The sequence below is a fragment of the Poromitra crassiceps genome (assembly GCF_964638095.1).
Source record: "Poromitra crassiceps genome assembly, chromosome: 6".
Lineage (NCBI taxonomy): Eukaryota > Metazoa > Chordata > Actinopteri > Beryciformes > Melamphaidae > Poromitra > Poromitra crassiceps.
The window spans coordinates 46,598,206-46,614,597 of record NC_139627.1 but is presented as its reverse complement, the minus strand read 5'-3'; the positions used below and the strand labels follow the sequence as shown (position 1 = coordinate 46,614,597).

The following is a 16,392-nucleotide window of genomic DNA, read 5'->3' as shown; positions in this document are numbered from 1 at the left end:
GATGTCAAAGAACTAACGTTAGCAGCAACGAGGGCCTACTGCTCAGCCCAGTCTCCAATTCTTTTTTTAAATAGCAACGTTTGAATAATAATAACAATAATAAATTTTATTTATAAAGCGCTTTTCAATGACCCAAAGACGCTGACACAGTATGAGTACATAGAAAACAAGATCACAACAAGCAACAGACAATAACAATTAAGGCATCGATCAGGGATATATGGAAACAGAGGGGAGGGAGGGAGAGTGTGGGAGGGACAGGGGCCAGACAGAAGAGAGGGAAGTGGAAAAAGGGGAGGAGGCAAGGTAGGAAGTCAAGTCAAGTCAAGTTTATTTATATAGCCCTAATTCACAAGCATGTCTCAGAGGGCTTCACAGAAAGTATGTCTAGCTGATTCTAGCTAACACACAGTAACAAGAATATACAGAATAAAGATAACATTTGAACATTTGAAGAAAGCAGGAGAGTGGAGGAGGGAGGGAGAGGGGGGAGGTGGGGAGAAAATAGGAAATGTGGAGAGGTGGGAGGGCGCAGGGGAAGGAGAGCAGTGGGAATGTGAGAGAGGGGAGAGGACAGAGAGGAGGAGAGAAACAGAGAAGGAGAGGTGGAAGGGTACAGGGGAGGTAGAGTAGAGGTAGGGTCTAGGGTGGAGGGAGGGAGGGAGGAGAGGGGGGAGGTGGGGGGGAAATAGGAAATGTGGAGGAGGAGAGAACAGGGGAGGAGAGATGAGGGTGCAGGGGAGGGAGAGCCAGGGTAGGGGTAGGGTCTAGGGTTGGAGGAGGGGAGGGAGTAGGATACGGGCCCGGATTAGGGCGAGGGTGGGGAGAAATGGGAAATGTGGAGGAGGAGAGAACAGAGAAGGAGAGGGTGCAGGGGAGGGAGAGCAGGGGGAATGTGAGAGGGAGGAGAGGGCAGAGAGGAGGAGAGAACAGAGAAGGAGAGGTGGGAGGGCGCAGGGGAAGGAGAGCAGTGGGAATGTGAGAGAGGGGAGAGGACAGAGAGGAGGAGAGAACAGAGAAGGAGAGATGGGAGGGTACAGGGGAGGTAGAGTAGAGGTAGGGTCTAGGGTGGAGGGAGGGAGTAGGATACGGGCCCGGATTAGGGCGAGGGTGGGGAGAAAATGGGAAATGTGGAGGAGGAGAGAACAGAGAAGGAGAGGTGGGAGGGTGCAGGGGAAGGAGAGCAGGGGGAATGTGAGAGAGGGGGGAGGGCAGAGAGTAGAGGTGCAGGGGAAGGAGAGCAGGGGGAATGTGAGAGAAGGGAGAGCAGGAAGTGGCAGGGATTCAGGAAAATAGGGGAGAAGAGGAGAAGGAGCAGAGGGGGGGGAGAATGAGGAGAGAGCAGGAGAAGGGAGGGGGGGGCGGTGGGATGTGGGGGAGGAAAGAGCATGGAAAGAGAGGAGAACAAGAAGGGGGAAGAAGGGAAGAAGCGGGGAAAGGGGGAAAGAGAGGGGGGGGGGAGAAGATCAGACAACTGACTACTCTAAGCATTAACCAGAGCTAACTGGGACATAGTATCTAGCTAATCTACAGCCTAATCTGGCCTATCCTACCCTGCTCTAGTCTGATTTTAGCCTGAACACTAACAGGTCAGCCTTAGGCTGTAGCTAATCTATCGCCTACCTAAGCTGTTCTAAACCAACCGGCAGCCCTCGACCAGTGATGAAGAGCACCGATGCCCCCCGACCCGGCCCCCGCCCACATATGGCGTGGGAGGGAAGGCCAGGCCGGGACACAGCGGCACCCCCTCACCCCCAGTGAACGCAAGAAAACCTTTCCACCATATGGATCGCCGCATGGATTGCCCCAGTGACTTGGCTGAGGAGGAACCTTGTGAGGTCGTTGTGCTAGGGGCCAATTGCTGCGGCCCAGGCGGACCCAGCCCCCACGCGACCCGCCCCCCCAGCCCCCAGCCACCAGCATAGTGACTGAGAGCGTGAGAGCAGGCCACGCGGGGGACGGGCCCACCCACCAGGCCACAGCAGCGGACCCCCATCTGGGGACTCCCCTCCGAGACAGGCCGAGAGATGCCGGGCTAAACCATGCACAGAGTTTCCGATAATGAAACTCTGTGAATGGTTTAATATGGAAATAAAATGTACAAGAGAACAGAAAATTGAAAATGTAAAAAGAGTCCAACAGAAAGGATATAGAAATGTAATTTTTAAATTATCCTAAGATCAGGGAAGGGAGTTGAAAATCTAAAAAGTAGAGTCCAAAAAGAAATAGAAAATGCAGTCTTTAAGTGTTCGTAGGTTTAGAGAATACTAGTTAATTAGCTAGGTGACAAAAGGGTAACAAGATTGGGAGTTCCATGAGGATGATCTGAGGAATCCAAGAGTCCGCGTTGTTGAGGCTGGGGGGGGGGGGGGGGGGGGGGGTCCCCCCCTTCCCTTAGGCAGGCAGGTGACCAGGATGATGAGGATAGGGGTCGGTGGTGGTGAAGAGCCCGGGGTGTCAGACAGTAGATGGAGTAGCGGGTAGATGGCCTAGGGTGACGACAGGTGGCTAGGGCGATGACGGCCGGACCTAGGGCTGCAGCGGCGGGGGTGTACGTCAGGCCAATGAAGGACACCTGAGGGGGAGAGAGAGAAGAGAGCGGGGGAATCTGCGCAGAGGTGGAACTAACTCTATAGACAACAATAAAATTAGGTCAAAACAAAATTTATTAGGATTTTTTAGGATGACTAATACTATACTGCTAATTCAGGTCTAGGTAGTCTAGGTCTAAGTTTAGACTGATACTGCTGGCTTGTGATAGCCCGCTCAGCAGTTCAGGACTAAGTTTATTCACCAGCTATTTGATTTTATATCTGAGCTACTGGATCGGCTGATGCCATATTATTAAATTAGGTCAAGTCTATGTTTATACTGATACTGCTGGCTTGAGACAGCCCGCTCAGCAGTTCAGGACTAAGTTTATTCACCAGCTATTTGATTTTATATCTGAGCTACTGGATCGGCTGATGCCATATTATTAAATTAGGTCAAGTCTAAGTTTATACTGATACTGCTGGCTTGAGATAGCCCGCTCAGCAGTTCAGGACTAAGTTTATTCACCAGCTATTTGATTTTATATCTGAGCTACTGGATCGGCTGATGCCATATTATTAAATTAGGTCAAGTCTATGTTTATACTGATACTGCTGGCTTGAGACAGCCCGCTCAGCAGTTCAGGACTAAGTTTATTCACCAGCTATTTGATTTTATATCTGAGCTACTGGATCGGCTGATGCCATATTATTAAATTAGGTCAAGTCTAAGTTTATAATGATATTGCTGGCTTGAGACAGCCCGCTCAGCAATTCAGGATTGTATGTACTCAAGAGCTAATAAATATTTCTAAAGAATGACATCATCAAGCACAACTATCAAGCACAGCCAAATGATTGGGAGAATAAATGGGTTTTGAGTCTAGTTTTGAAGATTTCAATGGAGCCAGCTTCCCTAACTGACAGAGGAAGCTGGTTCCAGAGATGTGGAGCACGGTAAGAGAATGCTCTGCTACCTGCTGATTTTTTCTTAATTTTAGGGACGGTAAGATAATTACCGTCCTGTGAGCGGAGAGTACGCGTGGGAACATAGGGAATGATTAGCTCAGATAAGTACGGAGGTGCGAGCCCATGCAGGGATTTATAGGTTAACAGAAGCACCTTAAAGTCTGATCTGGCCTGAATTGGGAGCCAGTGGAGGGAGATTAAGACCGGAGTTATATGATCAAACTTCTTAGTTCTAGTTAGAATTCTAGCAGCGGCGTTTTGCACGAGTTGTAATTTATTTGTGCTACAAAGTGGAAGGCCAGAGAATAAGACGTTACAGTAGTCGAGTCTAGATGAAACAAAGGCGTGTATTAAGGTTTCGGCATCCGTTGCATTTAGCAAGGGACGGATCTTTGAAATATTGCGGAGATGAAAGAAAGCTATTTTAGTGATATCCTTAATGTGAGCATCGAATGACAGAGTAGGATCAAAGGTAACACCTAGGTTTTTCACCTTTGAGTTTGGAGTAATTACGCAGTTCTCAATGTTCAGACTAAGATCAGTGAGAAATGGAAGTTGGGTTTTTGGGCCAACAACTAGTAGTTCAGTTTTGTTGGCGTTTAGTCGTAAGAAATTATTTGACATCCAGTCTGTAACAGCGATTAAGCAGGATTCAAGATTAGCGAGTTTAGAGCGATCGTCTGGTCTAATTGGTATATAAATTTGGGTATCATCGGCATAACAGTGAAAGTCAATGCCATATCTACGGAAAATTTCGCGGTGGTTATCGTAGTGTATCAGCGTAATAACTCTCATGGATCTGGCATTGAGACTAGGAGTGATGTGATCAGCCAGGTTTTTATTGTGGATATGCAGGTTTCAATGTGGGTGAGGGGTGGGTTCTGAGTGGATTTTGTGTTGATGTAGATCTGGGTGTCGTCGGCGTAGTGGAAGTCCAGGTTGAATTTGCGGATGATATGACCGAGGGGGAGTATGTAACAGATGAAGAGCAGGGGGCCGAGGACTGAGCCTTGGACCAACGTTGCTATGTTAGAATTTAGGCTCCAAAATTGTAAAATGGTCATTTTTTTTTCCCCCAGGGGTCTCCGAACCCACGGACCCCTCTAACCTCTCCCAGACCCTAACCTCTCCCCAGACCCCAACCCTAAACCTAACCTCTCCCCAGACCCTAACCCTAAACCTAAAACATTACCATTTTTCAATTTTGGAGCCGAAATTGTAACATAGCAACGTTGGTCCAAAATTTTGCTATTTTACAATTTTCTGTGAGACTGTGTTGCAGCGTAGCATCGCCTCACGTCGCTTTTGTCGGGGCCCACTGCAAAGACTATAGGGGGGTTTGGGGGGTAAACACAGAAAGCGTGTCACATAGCCCTACATGCCAACACTCCCGATTTTCTCAGGAGTTTCTCAGGTTATTTTTAACCCTTTCTCCTGCTGTGCTCCGATTGGTAATTTCTCCTCTTAATCTGATTTCATAGTGATACAAATCAAATGGCTGGAGTGCTGTAAGGCTGAGTTTTAAAGCCAGAGCGATGTTTCTGGTATCATATGAAACTAGAAGACCTAAGACATACATTGGTACCAACCCTGTCATGCTAGCTTGTCAGGAAGGGGGCTAAATAATGCTACAAAGTTAGGCTAAATTTTGGGGAGAGAAAAATATATTTGAATGAGAAAGGGTTCTATGGTATACCCACAAGTCTCCCCTTTACGAAAATAGGGTAGCATTTTTCAATAGAGCATCCCAACCCTTACTAAATGCATTTGAATATGAAAAATAGAAATGGTGGTATAATAAAGTTTGATTACCAGTATATAGTATTTTGTTCTTTTCATCAAATTAGTAGCTATTGGCTGACTATCAGCTTGGTGTGTCTGAGGCTTTCGAAAAAGAAAAAATATTATTTCATTACTTGGGGTTTGAGCAAGTGGACAAAAAACGTTCACCTCGCCAACCTTTTTGGTTAAGTGTTTGGTTAAACTCAAAGGCCATTTTTTAGGCCTTATTTCATTAGTCAAGTTGATTAGAAAAGGCAGATATCGTGGCCTAATGTACTGATTCACTCAACTGCACCCCAGCTATACTTAGAAGGGGAAGTGACCTCTGCCAAGAAGGTTCTGCTTTCGGTGCTGCTTGTCAGTTTGTCAGCAGGAGGATTACGTAGCATTACATGTAGCATGGGCCAAGGAGGAACCCATTCAATTTTTGGAGTGGATCGGGGGGCATGGTGGTGCAGTGGTAAGCGCTGTCGCCTCATAGCTAGAAGGTCCTGGGTTCGTTTCCCACCTGGGACGATGTGAGCGCTGAAGGAGTGCGTGCCCGTCCGCATGTCCTCGAGTGCCCACCGCCCGGGTGGGGTCGCCAAAAGGGCCTTTCTGTGTGGAGTTGGGCGTTTCTGTGTGGAGTTTGCATGTTCTCCCCGTGCCCCCTGGGGGTTTCCTTCACCCCACACCAAAACATGCAATATCCTGGTTGCTGAAGTGGTGCCTCCTCTGGTCGTTCGGGGCGCCTGTTCGGAGGGAGGGGAACTCGTTGGAATGGCGTGATCCTCCCACGTGCTATGTCCTGCCGGTGAAGCTTCCCCTGTCAGGTGAAAAAAAGCGGCTGGCAACTGCCCATGTCTCGGAGGAAGCATGGAGCCAGTTTCGGCTCTCCCCAGATCGGCAGAGGGTGGAGCAGCAACCAGGATAAATAAATTTAAATTAGCACTAATGGGGGATAAAAATGGGTTCAATTTGAGTGGAATTGGAGTGGATCCAAATCTGACCCACGAACAAGCAATGATAGCATGGACCTTGCTGGAGGTGGAGTGCTTTTCTAGTTTGCAAATGATTTCAGATAAATTTCTGACTGCGTCATGTGATTTCAGATGCATTTCTGACTGCGTCATGTGATTTCAGATGCATTTCTGACTGCGTCATGTGTATTTCAGATGCATTTCTGACTGCGTCATGTGATTTCAGATGCATTTGACTGCGTCATGTGTATTTCAAGTCACAAGGAAATGGCAGTTTGAGCCTCCATAATTCTGCATATTTCTGTTTGAAACAGGATGTTGGTGGCGGAAACAACTGGAGGAGGAGGGGCTGTTGAAAACTGTAGACTTGCTCTGTGCATCACGCTGAGCAGCCACAAAGTGGGGGTTATTCAGTGCGCGATCTCTTCCAGCCACACAGCCCATGTTCGGGGGCGATCACAAAAAAAAAATGCCTACCATGTTGCACGTACTGGCAGAAGTCATTTACTAGAAACCTGCCAATTTCCAGGAAGTCAAAGTAATATAGTTTGGATAGAAAAATATGAGAAAATACAAATCTTATCTAACATTTTGCCATTTATTGTTAAATGGGTGTACGGTACAATGCGGAGAATTTAGCCAACCAGGTTAAAAAGTCGTTTTTCATTTCATCGTGGCTTTAGCGACACCAAAGACATTTTGACGAGAAGAGTTTTTTCATGTAATTAAAGCTCAACTATAGAAGTACTCACTTCACTTAGGCGGGGGAGGAAAGGGAGACTCAGTAACTAATGGACAGGTAGTCTAATAATGATTCAGTAGCTACTTATTAACGAACTACTCAGCAGAGGTGGAAAGTAACTAATTACAATAACTCAAATTACTGTAATTGAGTAGCTTTTTGTGTACTTGTACTTAAAAAAAAAAAAATTAAATAAGTAATTTAAATTTAGTTTTAATTAATACTTTGTTACGTTTTAAATAGCTTCAGTTACAGAGTGAATCCGAAGTTTCCCTCAAGTTTTCTATGAACTCTGCACCGGAAACTGTCTCAAGTCGCTAGAAGTCGGCAGATGACATCATATGCTAATTTGCATATCAATAGCCTATAATACAGTTGCTGCTCGCAATGGAGGGAGGGGGGCTACAGTGTGTGGGAAGTGCTGTGATCATCAGACCTCTCTGGATGACAAGAGAGTACAGTAGAGCCAACAGCCTACAAAATGCTTTGAGGGACACAAAAGGGTAACTAATGGACACGTAATAAATCAAGTAATGATTCAATCAGTACTAGTCAGTAACTACTCAATTATCTAATCAACTAATGATTAGTTACTCTGTGAAATTTGATTAGGAAGTATGCAAGAACTGCCCATTAACTAATAGTTCCTCATTCATTCCTCGTTAGTAATTAGAAACAGCTCAGCTGTTGGCAGCAGCCATTTTGTTGCTAGCAACAATATTTGCACATTGCTGCTCTGCGTTTTGTTTCTCTGTGAAAGTGAAAGAGCAGAAATAGTTGTGTCTGCCTGTACTGTACACGCATGAGGCATTATTGATTTTCTTTGACAGAAAAGATAACTTTGGGTAACACTTTCTGTGGAGGTCATGCCTATAATGCATTATGAGCACATTCATGAGAGCAGATTCATGAGATTTATAATGCTTTATAGAACTCTTTATAAATGTGTATAACCAGCGTAGCAACTTATAACGTTTATAAAGCATTATATAATGGTGACATAATGTAGATTATAAGTTCATCGTTCATAATGCTTTATACCTCCATGCCAAAGTGACAACAGTGTTTGAAATAATCTTTTTTGTTTTACACGGTACTTGCAGCCAGCAAATACTGCTCATAAGTCCTCATAAGTGTGTTATAGTATCATACAATTCCTAATAACCTTATAGTGCTGTGACTTTACTTAAAGCTCACAAAGTCATGCTATAGCCAGTGTATTATTGATGTTTATTAGCTGTGGGCAGTAGCGCTATAAGTCACTCTGTTGGTTGGTTGGTCAGTTGGTCGGTCCAAAGTTCACCATGCTTTAGTGGGCACAGTTTTCGCCCGAGGCTGAAATTTGGCATGGAGGTCAAGAATGTGTGTGTGTGTGTGTGTGTGTGTGTGTGTGTGTGTGTGTGTGTGTGTGTGTGTGTGTGTGTGTGTGTGTGTGTGTGTGTGTGTGTGAAGGTGTGTTTGTGTATGCCAATCGGCTAAAAGGGGGCAGTGTCTGTGTGGGGGGGACGGGATTTGACAATTGAGTGGCTGACATCACAATGGCGTGGATGACATCACACTCTGACCGACATGGCCATATCTGGTTGCAGCTATTGCGAATTCACATTTGTTATAATACATGTACACCATGTGCTTATATAAACATTGTTATAAGTTGCCATGCAAAACATTCATAAAGAGTTTTATAAAGCCTTACAAATGCAGAGTTTTTCCTCTCCTCTGCAATGTTGATGATCTTTGGTGGTCAAACTCTGCCCTCTGCAGGACAAAGACTCAGTGAATTGGACTGACTCGAGGAGGTCTTCAGTAGCAGCACCTGGACTAGCTACTAGCCTGTAGCCCATACAGCAAACGGAGCCAACTACACCTAGCGCTAGCAACAACCTGACAACGGAGACGGGATACCGAAGCTGCAGTGGGGCTCGCCTTTAGCCCGGATCTGCAGCCTGGAGACGGGCAAAGAGCCGAAGTCTCTAATTAGGCTATAGAGCGGAACCCTCTCCCTTGAGCCGACTACTGCTAGCATCTGCTAGCAGCGCAACCTCGCCCACGATGGCGGGCGGCACCGGGGTGGCTACAGCCTTGCTTGCCCTGGTCTTACTCCTAAACTTGTCATCTCTCACCACAACCGACTGCTCTGAAAGAAAACCTGGAAAACACATCGGCTTCGGGAAAGCGACGCTATACAGCATCTTAGCGTCCACACTCCACAACGACAGCAAGAACCACAACCGGGTCAGACGCAAACACTCCACCAGAACTGTAAATGCCTACAAACTACTCATCACGCTCGCCCTTCTGCTCTCTGGGGACATCCACCAATGCCCTGGTCCAGCTGCTGTGAGCCCAGGTGGGTTACCAGCGTCACCGGCAGGACGCGCGACAGAGCAGATCCCCCACCTAGCGCCTTCGGCTAGCGGCCTGGCAGCAGCAACATCACCAACGCCAGCTGGGCAGCTGGCGTGGCAGCAAACATCCCTGACAGGACTAACGGCACCAGCTGAGCAGCCTACAACTCCGTGGGTCCAGCGTGCGGAGCTGCTAACATCACCAGCCGAGCAGCTAGCATCCCCAACGGAGCAGACAACAGCCCCAGCAGAGCAAGATCAAGAGTTTGCGGGGATATCAGACAGCCCATCCAGACTGTCTGTGCCCGCGGACATGGACACATTGTTTTCATCTAGAGACCGGCCGGTTCCGCTCCTCGCTGACGAGCGGCCACCATCACCATCATCAGCGGACCTCCCGGACCCTGCGGCGGCGGCGGCTTGCTTTCAGCCCGGGACCACCGCAGACCGGCCGGATCCGCACCCCGCAGACGAGCGGCCACCACTACCATCATCTGCATCATCAGCGACCATGAGCCCAGCGACACCCTCCCAAAGAACAGTAAGACCTAAACCCCTGAACCCTGCAATAAAAAAACAATGCACAAAACAAATTTCGAACTCTCAACCATGCTAAATTAATCTGGGACACATGTTCAAAACCCAAGGGACTGTTAATGGGACACATCAACATCCGTAGCATATTAAATAAGGCCGAGCAACTGGAACATTTGTTAACTGACTCAAATATTGACATTCTCTGCATTTCAGAAACCTGGCTGGCATCACCTACTGCTGCTATTAATATTCCAGGATTTAACATGTTCAGACGAGATCGAGGGGCAGGCAGAGGTGTGGGGGGGATGATCTACGTCAAGGATTGTCTGAAATGTGAATTGATTGAATGGCCAACAGGGCTAGATATAGAATGTATTGGCCTCAAAGTGATCCTTTCCTCTGAAATGTCCTTCACTTTAATTTGCATGTATCGCCCACCTTCCTCGAAAATCGCTTTTTATGACCAACTCAAGGTCATTTTAAAACACTGTGACTCAAAAAAGGAGCTCATCCTTTTGGGTGATCTGAACACCAACTGGGATAACAAAAAAGACAGCAGTTACAGATAGTTTTAACCTAGTCCAACTCATAAAGGATCCCACTAGACCGCACCAAAACCAAAATCGACCTGATCTTCACCAATAACCCGGCGAGAATCACCAAATCATACAACCTCCTGACCGGTCTCTCAGACCACAATATAATCCTTCTCACAAGAAAACTCACTAAACAACGCCTCCGCCATTCACATACTCTGTTATCTGACAACTCTAGCTCAACCTTTATCCCAAAGAACCAACAACCCGAGCTCGAATCAGCCATTAGGGGACTCGACTAGGATAATTTGATTTCCTGTGACAATATAAACCTTTGTGCCTCCTCTTTCCTCAATACTATAAAATATGTCTTACAGTCACTCTCCAGAAGAGGCAGCCCTCGGAAAAGAAATCTCGGCTCTCTCCTCTGGATTACGAGCGACTGTATTGATATAATGAAACTTAGAGATTAACTACTCAAAATATCTTTGAAATCTGGCCTGATCATAGACCGCCAAAACTTCACCACAGCTAGAAATAAAGCTTCACATGCGTTAAGAAAGGCCAAAGCAAAACATTTTATAAATATAATTGAAAACGCAAAAGGCAACACAAAAAAAGTCTGGCAAGAAATCAATAAACTCTCTGGCCGCCAAACTAAACGAGAAAATAAAGACCTGGAAATAAGGATCAAGGATCAGCTAGTAAATAACCCGGCCACCCTAGCAGCAGAATTTAATTATTTTTTTATAAACTCTGTCCTAGAGATATCGCGACTTTTTGCTACTCCACACTCAACCGCGTCTACCACCAATGGTTCTCCCTTATCTAGTACCATTGTTGGTACTCAACCATCTTGTAATATAAATAACACCATCACAGTGCACAGTCTACCTTGACTATAAATGAAATATCAGAAACAGAAGTAGCTAAAATCATCTGCTCCTTAAATAAATCTCATGCGAAAGACGTCTATGGTCTGGATACCAACTTTCTGAAAGAACATATGGACTCTCTGATTTGCCCTATTACACACCTGATAAACCTATCTATAAAACATTCTGTTGTCCCGGCCGCGTGGAAGGTGGGCATGGTTACCTCAATTTTTAAATCCGGAAGTAAATCTGACATTCATAATTATAGACCGATCAATATTCTCCCAGCTATCTCAAAAATCATAGAAAAATGGGTGGTCAAACAACTGATAGAACATCTCAACAGTGGCCTCACAGCCCTGCACCCAATGCAATTCAGTTTCCGCGCCCTCCACTCCACAGAATCGGCTATAAGCATGTTAATTGAAATAACTAAATGCCTCCTGGACAAGAATGGCTGTGTCGGTGCTCTGTTCCTCGACCCCAAGAGGGCTTTTGATACAGTCGACCACCGTGTACTGCTGACCAAGCTGGCCCATTTTAATTTTTCGGCCCAGGCATTGGGGCGGCTGTAGCTCAGGAGGTAGAGCGGGTCATCCACTCATCGCTTTGGATAAAAGAGGTCGGTGGTTCGATTCCCGCCTCCTCCACTCTGCATGCCGAAGTGTCCCTGGGCAAGATACTGAACCCCAAATTGCTCCCAATGGTATGGTAGACTGCTGCCATCAGTATATGAATGGGTGAATGTACCTACTGATTGTAAAGCACTTTGGATAAAAGCGCTATATAAATGCAGGCCATTTACCATTTACCACTCGATTGGATTAAATCATATCTCTCCAACAGAACGCAGTGCGTGGTGATCAATGGAGTCAAGTCACCATACATAGACTGTCCAGTAGGGGTCCCCCAAGGATCCATCCTCGGCCCGATCTTATTTTCTTTATATATTAATGTTTTTTTTGATGTATGCAAAAATATCCATGCACAGTTATATGCGGACGACGCCGTAATCTTTACGGCTGCAGCAAACGCCGCGGAAGCTGCACAAACCCTCATGGCAGCGATGGTCCACGTCCAGGAATGGCTTAAAGATTCCTGTCTCCTCTTAAATAAAAGCTAATCCCGGCACATTTACTGTTGTCACGTATGGATGATTCTGTATGTGTATACTGTTTTATTAATGTGCACTGTCCTGTCCTGTCTAACTAAACAATAAAGTAAAGTAAAGTAAAGTATTATAATGTCTTGTGAATGTGCTCATATGACCTTCATAGAACGTGTTACCAAACTCCGCTATGCTTTTAAACCACAAATGCCAGATTAATATATTTTGAACACATTTTGTTTCACAAGCCAATGTCCAACAGGTGAAATAAGTGTACTTAACACTTAACAGCCATGTGTACATAGCACAGTGTCAGAGTTCCAGCCAGGAAATAAGTTATAAGAATATTAACCAGTTGTTCACAGAAATAAAACCCTGCTCTTTGTGGACATTCATCCTGTGTGTTTCTACCAAGGGTTACTTATGATGAGACAATACTCTAGAGAACATAAATATTACCAATTACATTATCAATTACCTTTTGTGATCTGGCTGATAATGTACAGGGCTTTTACAAGACTTATACATACTTACTACTACTTAATACTATAGTTTTAATGAGATGATATTCATTTTAAATAATACTAATCATCATTATCTTTGAGTTGAAAATATCCTTTGAATTTACCAGGAAGCAACGATGGCTACGGATAAAGAAAAGCTCTCAAAGACTAAAATGATCCTTATCGAAACACTGGAGCATTTGGGAGATGAGGACTTCAAGAAGCTCAAGTGGTTTCTGATTGCAGACGTCCTGGAAGGCTTCTCAGCCATCCCAAAGAGCCGACTAGAGAATGCAGACAGGCTGGACACAGTGGATGAGATTGTGCAGACCTACAACAAAAACACTCTGGAGGTGACCAAGGAGATTTTGAGGAAGATGAAAAAGAATGATCTAGTAGAGTATTTATCCAAAAGCAGCTCAGGACTTAAAGGTAAGTTATGAGGAGAAAAAAATACAAACATGTGAAAAACAGAAATTACACATCCATCCATCCTCACCTGCTTACCCGTGATCGGGTCGTGGAGGTAGCCATTCCAACAGGTTGACCCCAAACTTCCCTTTCCCTGGCCAGATTAGCCAGCTATGACTGGGGGATCCCAAGGCATTCTCAGGCCAGCATGGAGATGTAATCCCTCCACCTAGCCCTCGGTCTGCCCCGTGGTCTCCTCTTAACACTTTCAGTGCCACGGCCCTTGGGCAAAAGGTTGCTTGCTGTGCCACATAGGCCGCAATGCATTTTAAAACAGTCATATAATTTTTTTAATAATTACTATGTAAACACTGAACACGCACAAATAACGATGAGACTCTCTTCTATCACCTGCAAAAAAAAGTTTATTGATCCCATTTTCCGTTCTTTAGTTATGAGCCGGAGAAGATAGCTTGATTGAACGAAAAACATACCTTTTTTTCTACGAGCTGAGATAATGAGCCTTTTGTGAAATTAAACATTTCAAGCACATCTCTGACTCTGAAGCTAATTTTCTGATGTCTGGGTCTGTCTGGGTGAAGTGTATGCTGCTCTGCTGCTCTCCGTGCTCCCCCCCCCCCCCCCCTCAACTGCACACGCCTCCTGGGTGTGTCTTATGTGTCTGGTGGCTCTCAGTCTCTGCTGAGTTTGCTGCGCACACACAGTGAATGGTGCGCGACATTCAGCTTTTTGGTTCCGCGTGTGTTTGTCACGGGCTGGCATGCTTCCAGTTCGGAATAATAATGCTGATTATGTGAATGTGCTGTTGCAGCGTACATGGAAGTGCTCAGTTGTGACAGCGGATGCTGCTGCTGGGGGCACAGCTGGCGTTGTGCTCGTTTATGGAGGCACGTCGATGCATACGGACGGATGCAATGCGATTTCCTCATTTTCACCAGTGACTATTTCTGTGTGTTTGGCTCCTTTTTCTCTGATCAGGAGAGTGCTGTCGCCACCTAATGGGTTTGTAAAATAGGTTATCGACCTCCAATAGCTACAATATTGTTAGAGGCGACGTAAGAAGCTTAGATCGACACCCCCCCGTCAAAAAAACAATTTGGAGTTATGACGCCATTTGGCGTCGCTGGCACTGTACGGTAAATTTCTAATGACGCCATATGGCGTCGCTGGCACTGAACGTGTTAACTGGACATGCCTGGAACACCTCCCTAGGGAGGCAACCAGGTAGCATCTTTATTTGATGCCCGAACCACTGAACTGGCTCCTTTCTACGCAAAGGAGCAGCGGCTCTATTCCGAGTCCCTCATGGATGACTAACCTTCTTACCTTATCCCTAAGGGAGATGCCAGCCACCCTCCTGAGAAAAACATTGCATTGAAATCATTGCCAATGTTAATTTGAAAACGTTACACAAATAAATCAACTTTGGTTATGGTTAGGCAACTAAAACAACTTGGTTAAGTTAGGGGACTACAAACACGAATTGGCCTTTGGAAGGGTCTGGCTCAAGTAATCTTCTCAATGTCCGCACATTCATATGTAGAGGAGCTAAGGTCAAAACGAATAACGAGTCCCTATGAATGCCCCACTCACGTGGTATTCTCAACTTCCTAAATGGAGGTTTTCTGAAAGCTCAGAGTTCATGCTATCATGTACACAACTTCCCATGTCCTAACTACGAGTTCACAAGTTCAATTTAAAGGCAGCATAACAGCTTTGGCCCTGAGGATTTGGAAGGCCCAAGTAGTGGGGCTTGAGTTCATGGACTAGTCCTGTTTTGGCCTAGGTCAACCCAGTGGAAAGGTGTCAGGAACTCTGGAACTAAGTTCAGCACCAGGTTTTGCCCTCAATGGAAATGGGGCTAATGTTGTGATTATATTACACTTTATTGGTCCTCGGGGTTGATGTACAGGGCAATGCTGGTGACTTTAGTAGAAGTTTTAGTAGAAGTTGACCTTTAAAACACAAATACTTTAAACTTAAATAAATACTGCCATTTAGTTTTGTTGGGCAGAATTGACTCATTCATTCTGACTGTGACTCTGGTCCCATTTATTGAGTGCTATAGAGGTCAATGGTTCAGGTTTAATTAAACAGGAACACATGCTGTATATGGGTCTGCACAGAGGAAGACAGTTTGTGTCACTTATACATGTGAGATACTTAAATGACATGAGTAATTTTAAGTCATTCGGCAGTTGTGTAAAGAGTTGTGGGTGTTGGCTGGTTGGCTAGTGTTAAATTCAAACCATTTTAAAGTTCCTCTCTGTCTCTCGCTCTCTCTGTCTCTCTCCCTCCCCGTCTCTCTCAGCAGACGTCTGTGGTGTTGGGGACACTTCAGAGAACACAGGATCTTCCTCCATTCGACCACAGTCTGCTCCTCTTCCTCACCTTCCCACTGAAAGCAGTCAGACTGAAGGTAAAGTTGTTCTCTGGCTCATCCTGGCTGCCATCTTGGTCTTGTCACTGCCCATTTAGTTTGTGCTAAAATGTTGAAGAAGGATTTACTTAATTAATATCGCATGAACAAGAACATGTTTGCTATTCTCAGAGACCCCATCGGGGCTGCAATGGGTTAGCTGCTCATTGTGGCAGTAGCCAAGGCCAATAGGCCATTGGTTACACCCAAACTTGCTACGAAACAGAATTATGAAAAAACACCCCTAGAGTCTGCGAGAGCGGGGGCGGAAGATGACTCACCTATGGTTGACACGGTTATTGACTCTGGAACGGACTTGACTATGAGTAGGGAAAACATGTCAGTGGAAGCCACTAGTTCAGATGTAGATGGAAAGAAGTGTCAGGTTTGCTTGTGTGGCTGGCAGAAGGTAACAACTTTGAGGGGCCTTAGAATCCATCAAGGCAGGAAGAGGTGCTTGGTAGAGGGAGCACAGGGACCCCGCATTGATAATTATTTCTTAAGAAGTTTATCAAGTCAGTTGGGTGAAGTCCAGCGACAGGAAGTAACCCACAGCTCGCAGGACATCAGCACCCCTGATGTTGAGGCAGGTCCTAGCACCGAGGAAAGCAGAGAGGCCAGCCAGCCAAAAAGGGAGAAGATTAGCGGTCA

General features: G+C 45.7%; 1 protein-coding gene across 1 annotated transcript in view; it reads left to right on the top strand.

The window, feature by feature from the left end:
• Positions 1 to 13,027: 13,027 nt before the first annotated feature.
• The window catches only part of LOC310777931 (NACHT, LRR and PYD domains-containing protein 3-like), a gene marked incomplete at its 5' end in the record, with an annotated part of 66,629 nt that continues 63,264 nt past the window's right edge, over positions 13,028 to 16,392 (top strand). Inside the window, 2 exons of the mRNA XM_083638274.1 lie at positions 13,028 to 13,322; positions 15,634 to 15,741. Coding sequence (XP_083494400.1) covers positions 13,028 to 13,322; positions 15,634 to 15,741 — 403 coding nt within the window. The remainder of the gene's footprint in view (positions 13,323 to 15,633; positions 15,742 to 16,392) is intronic.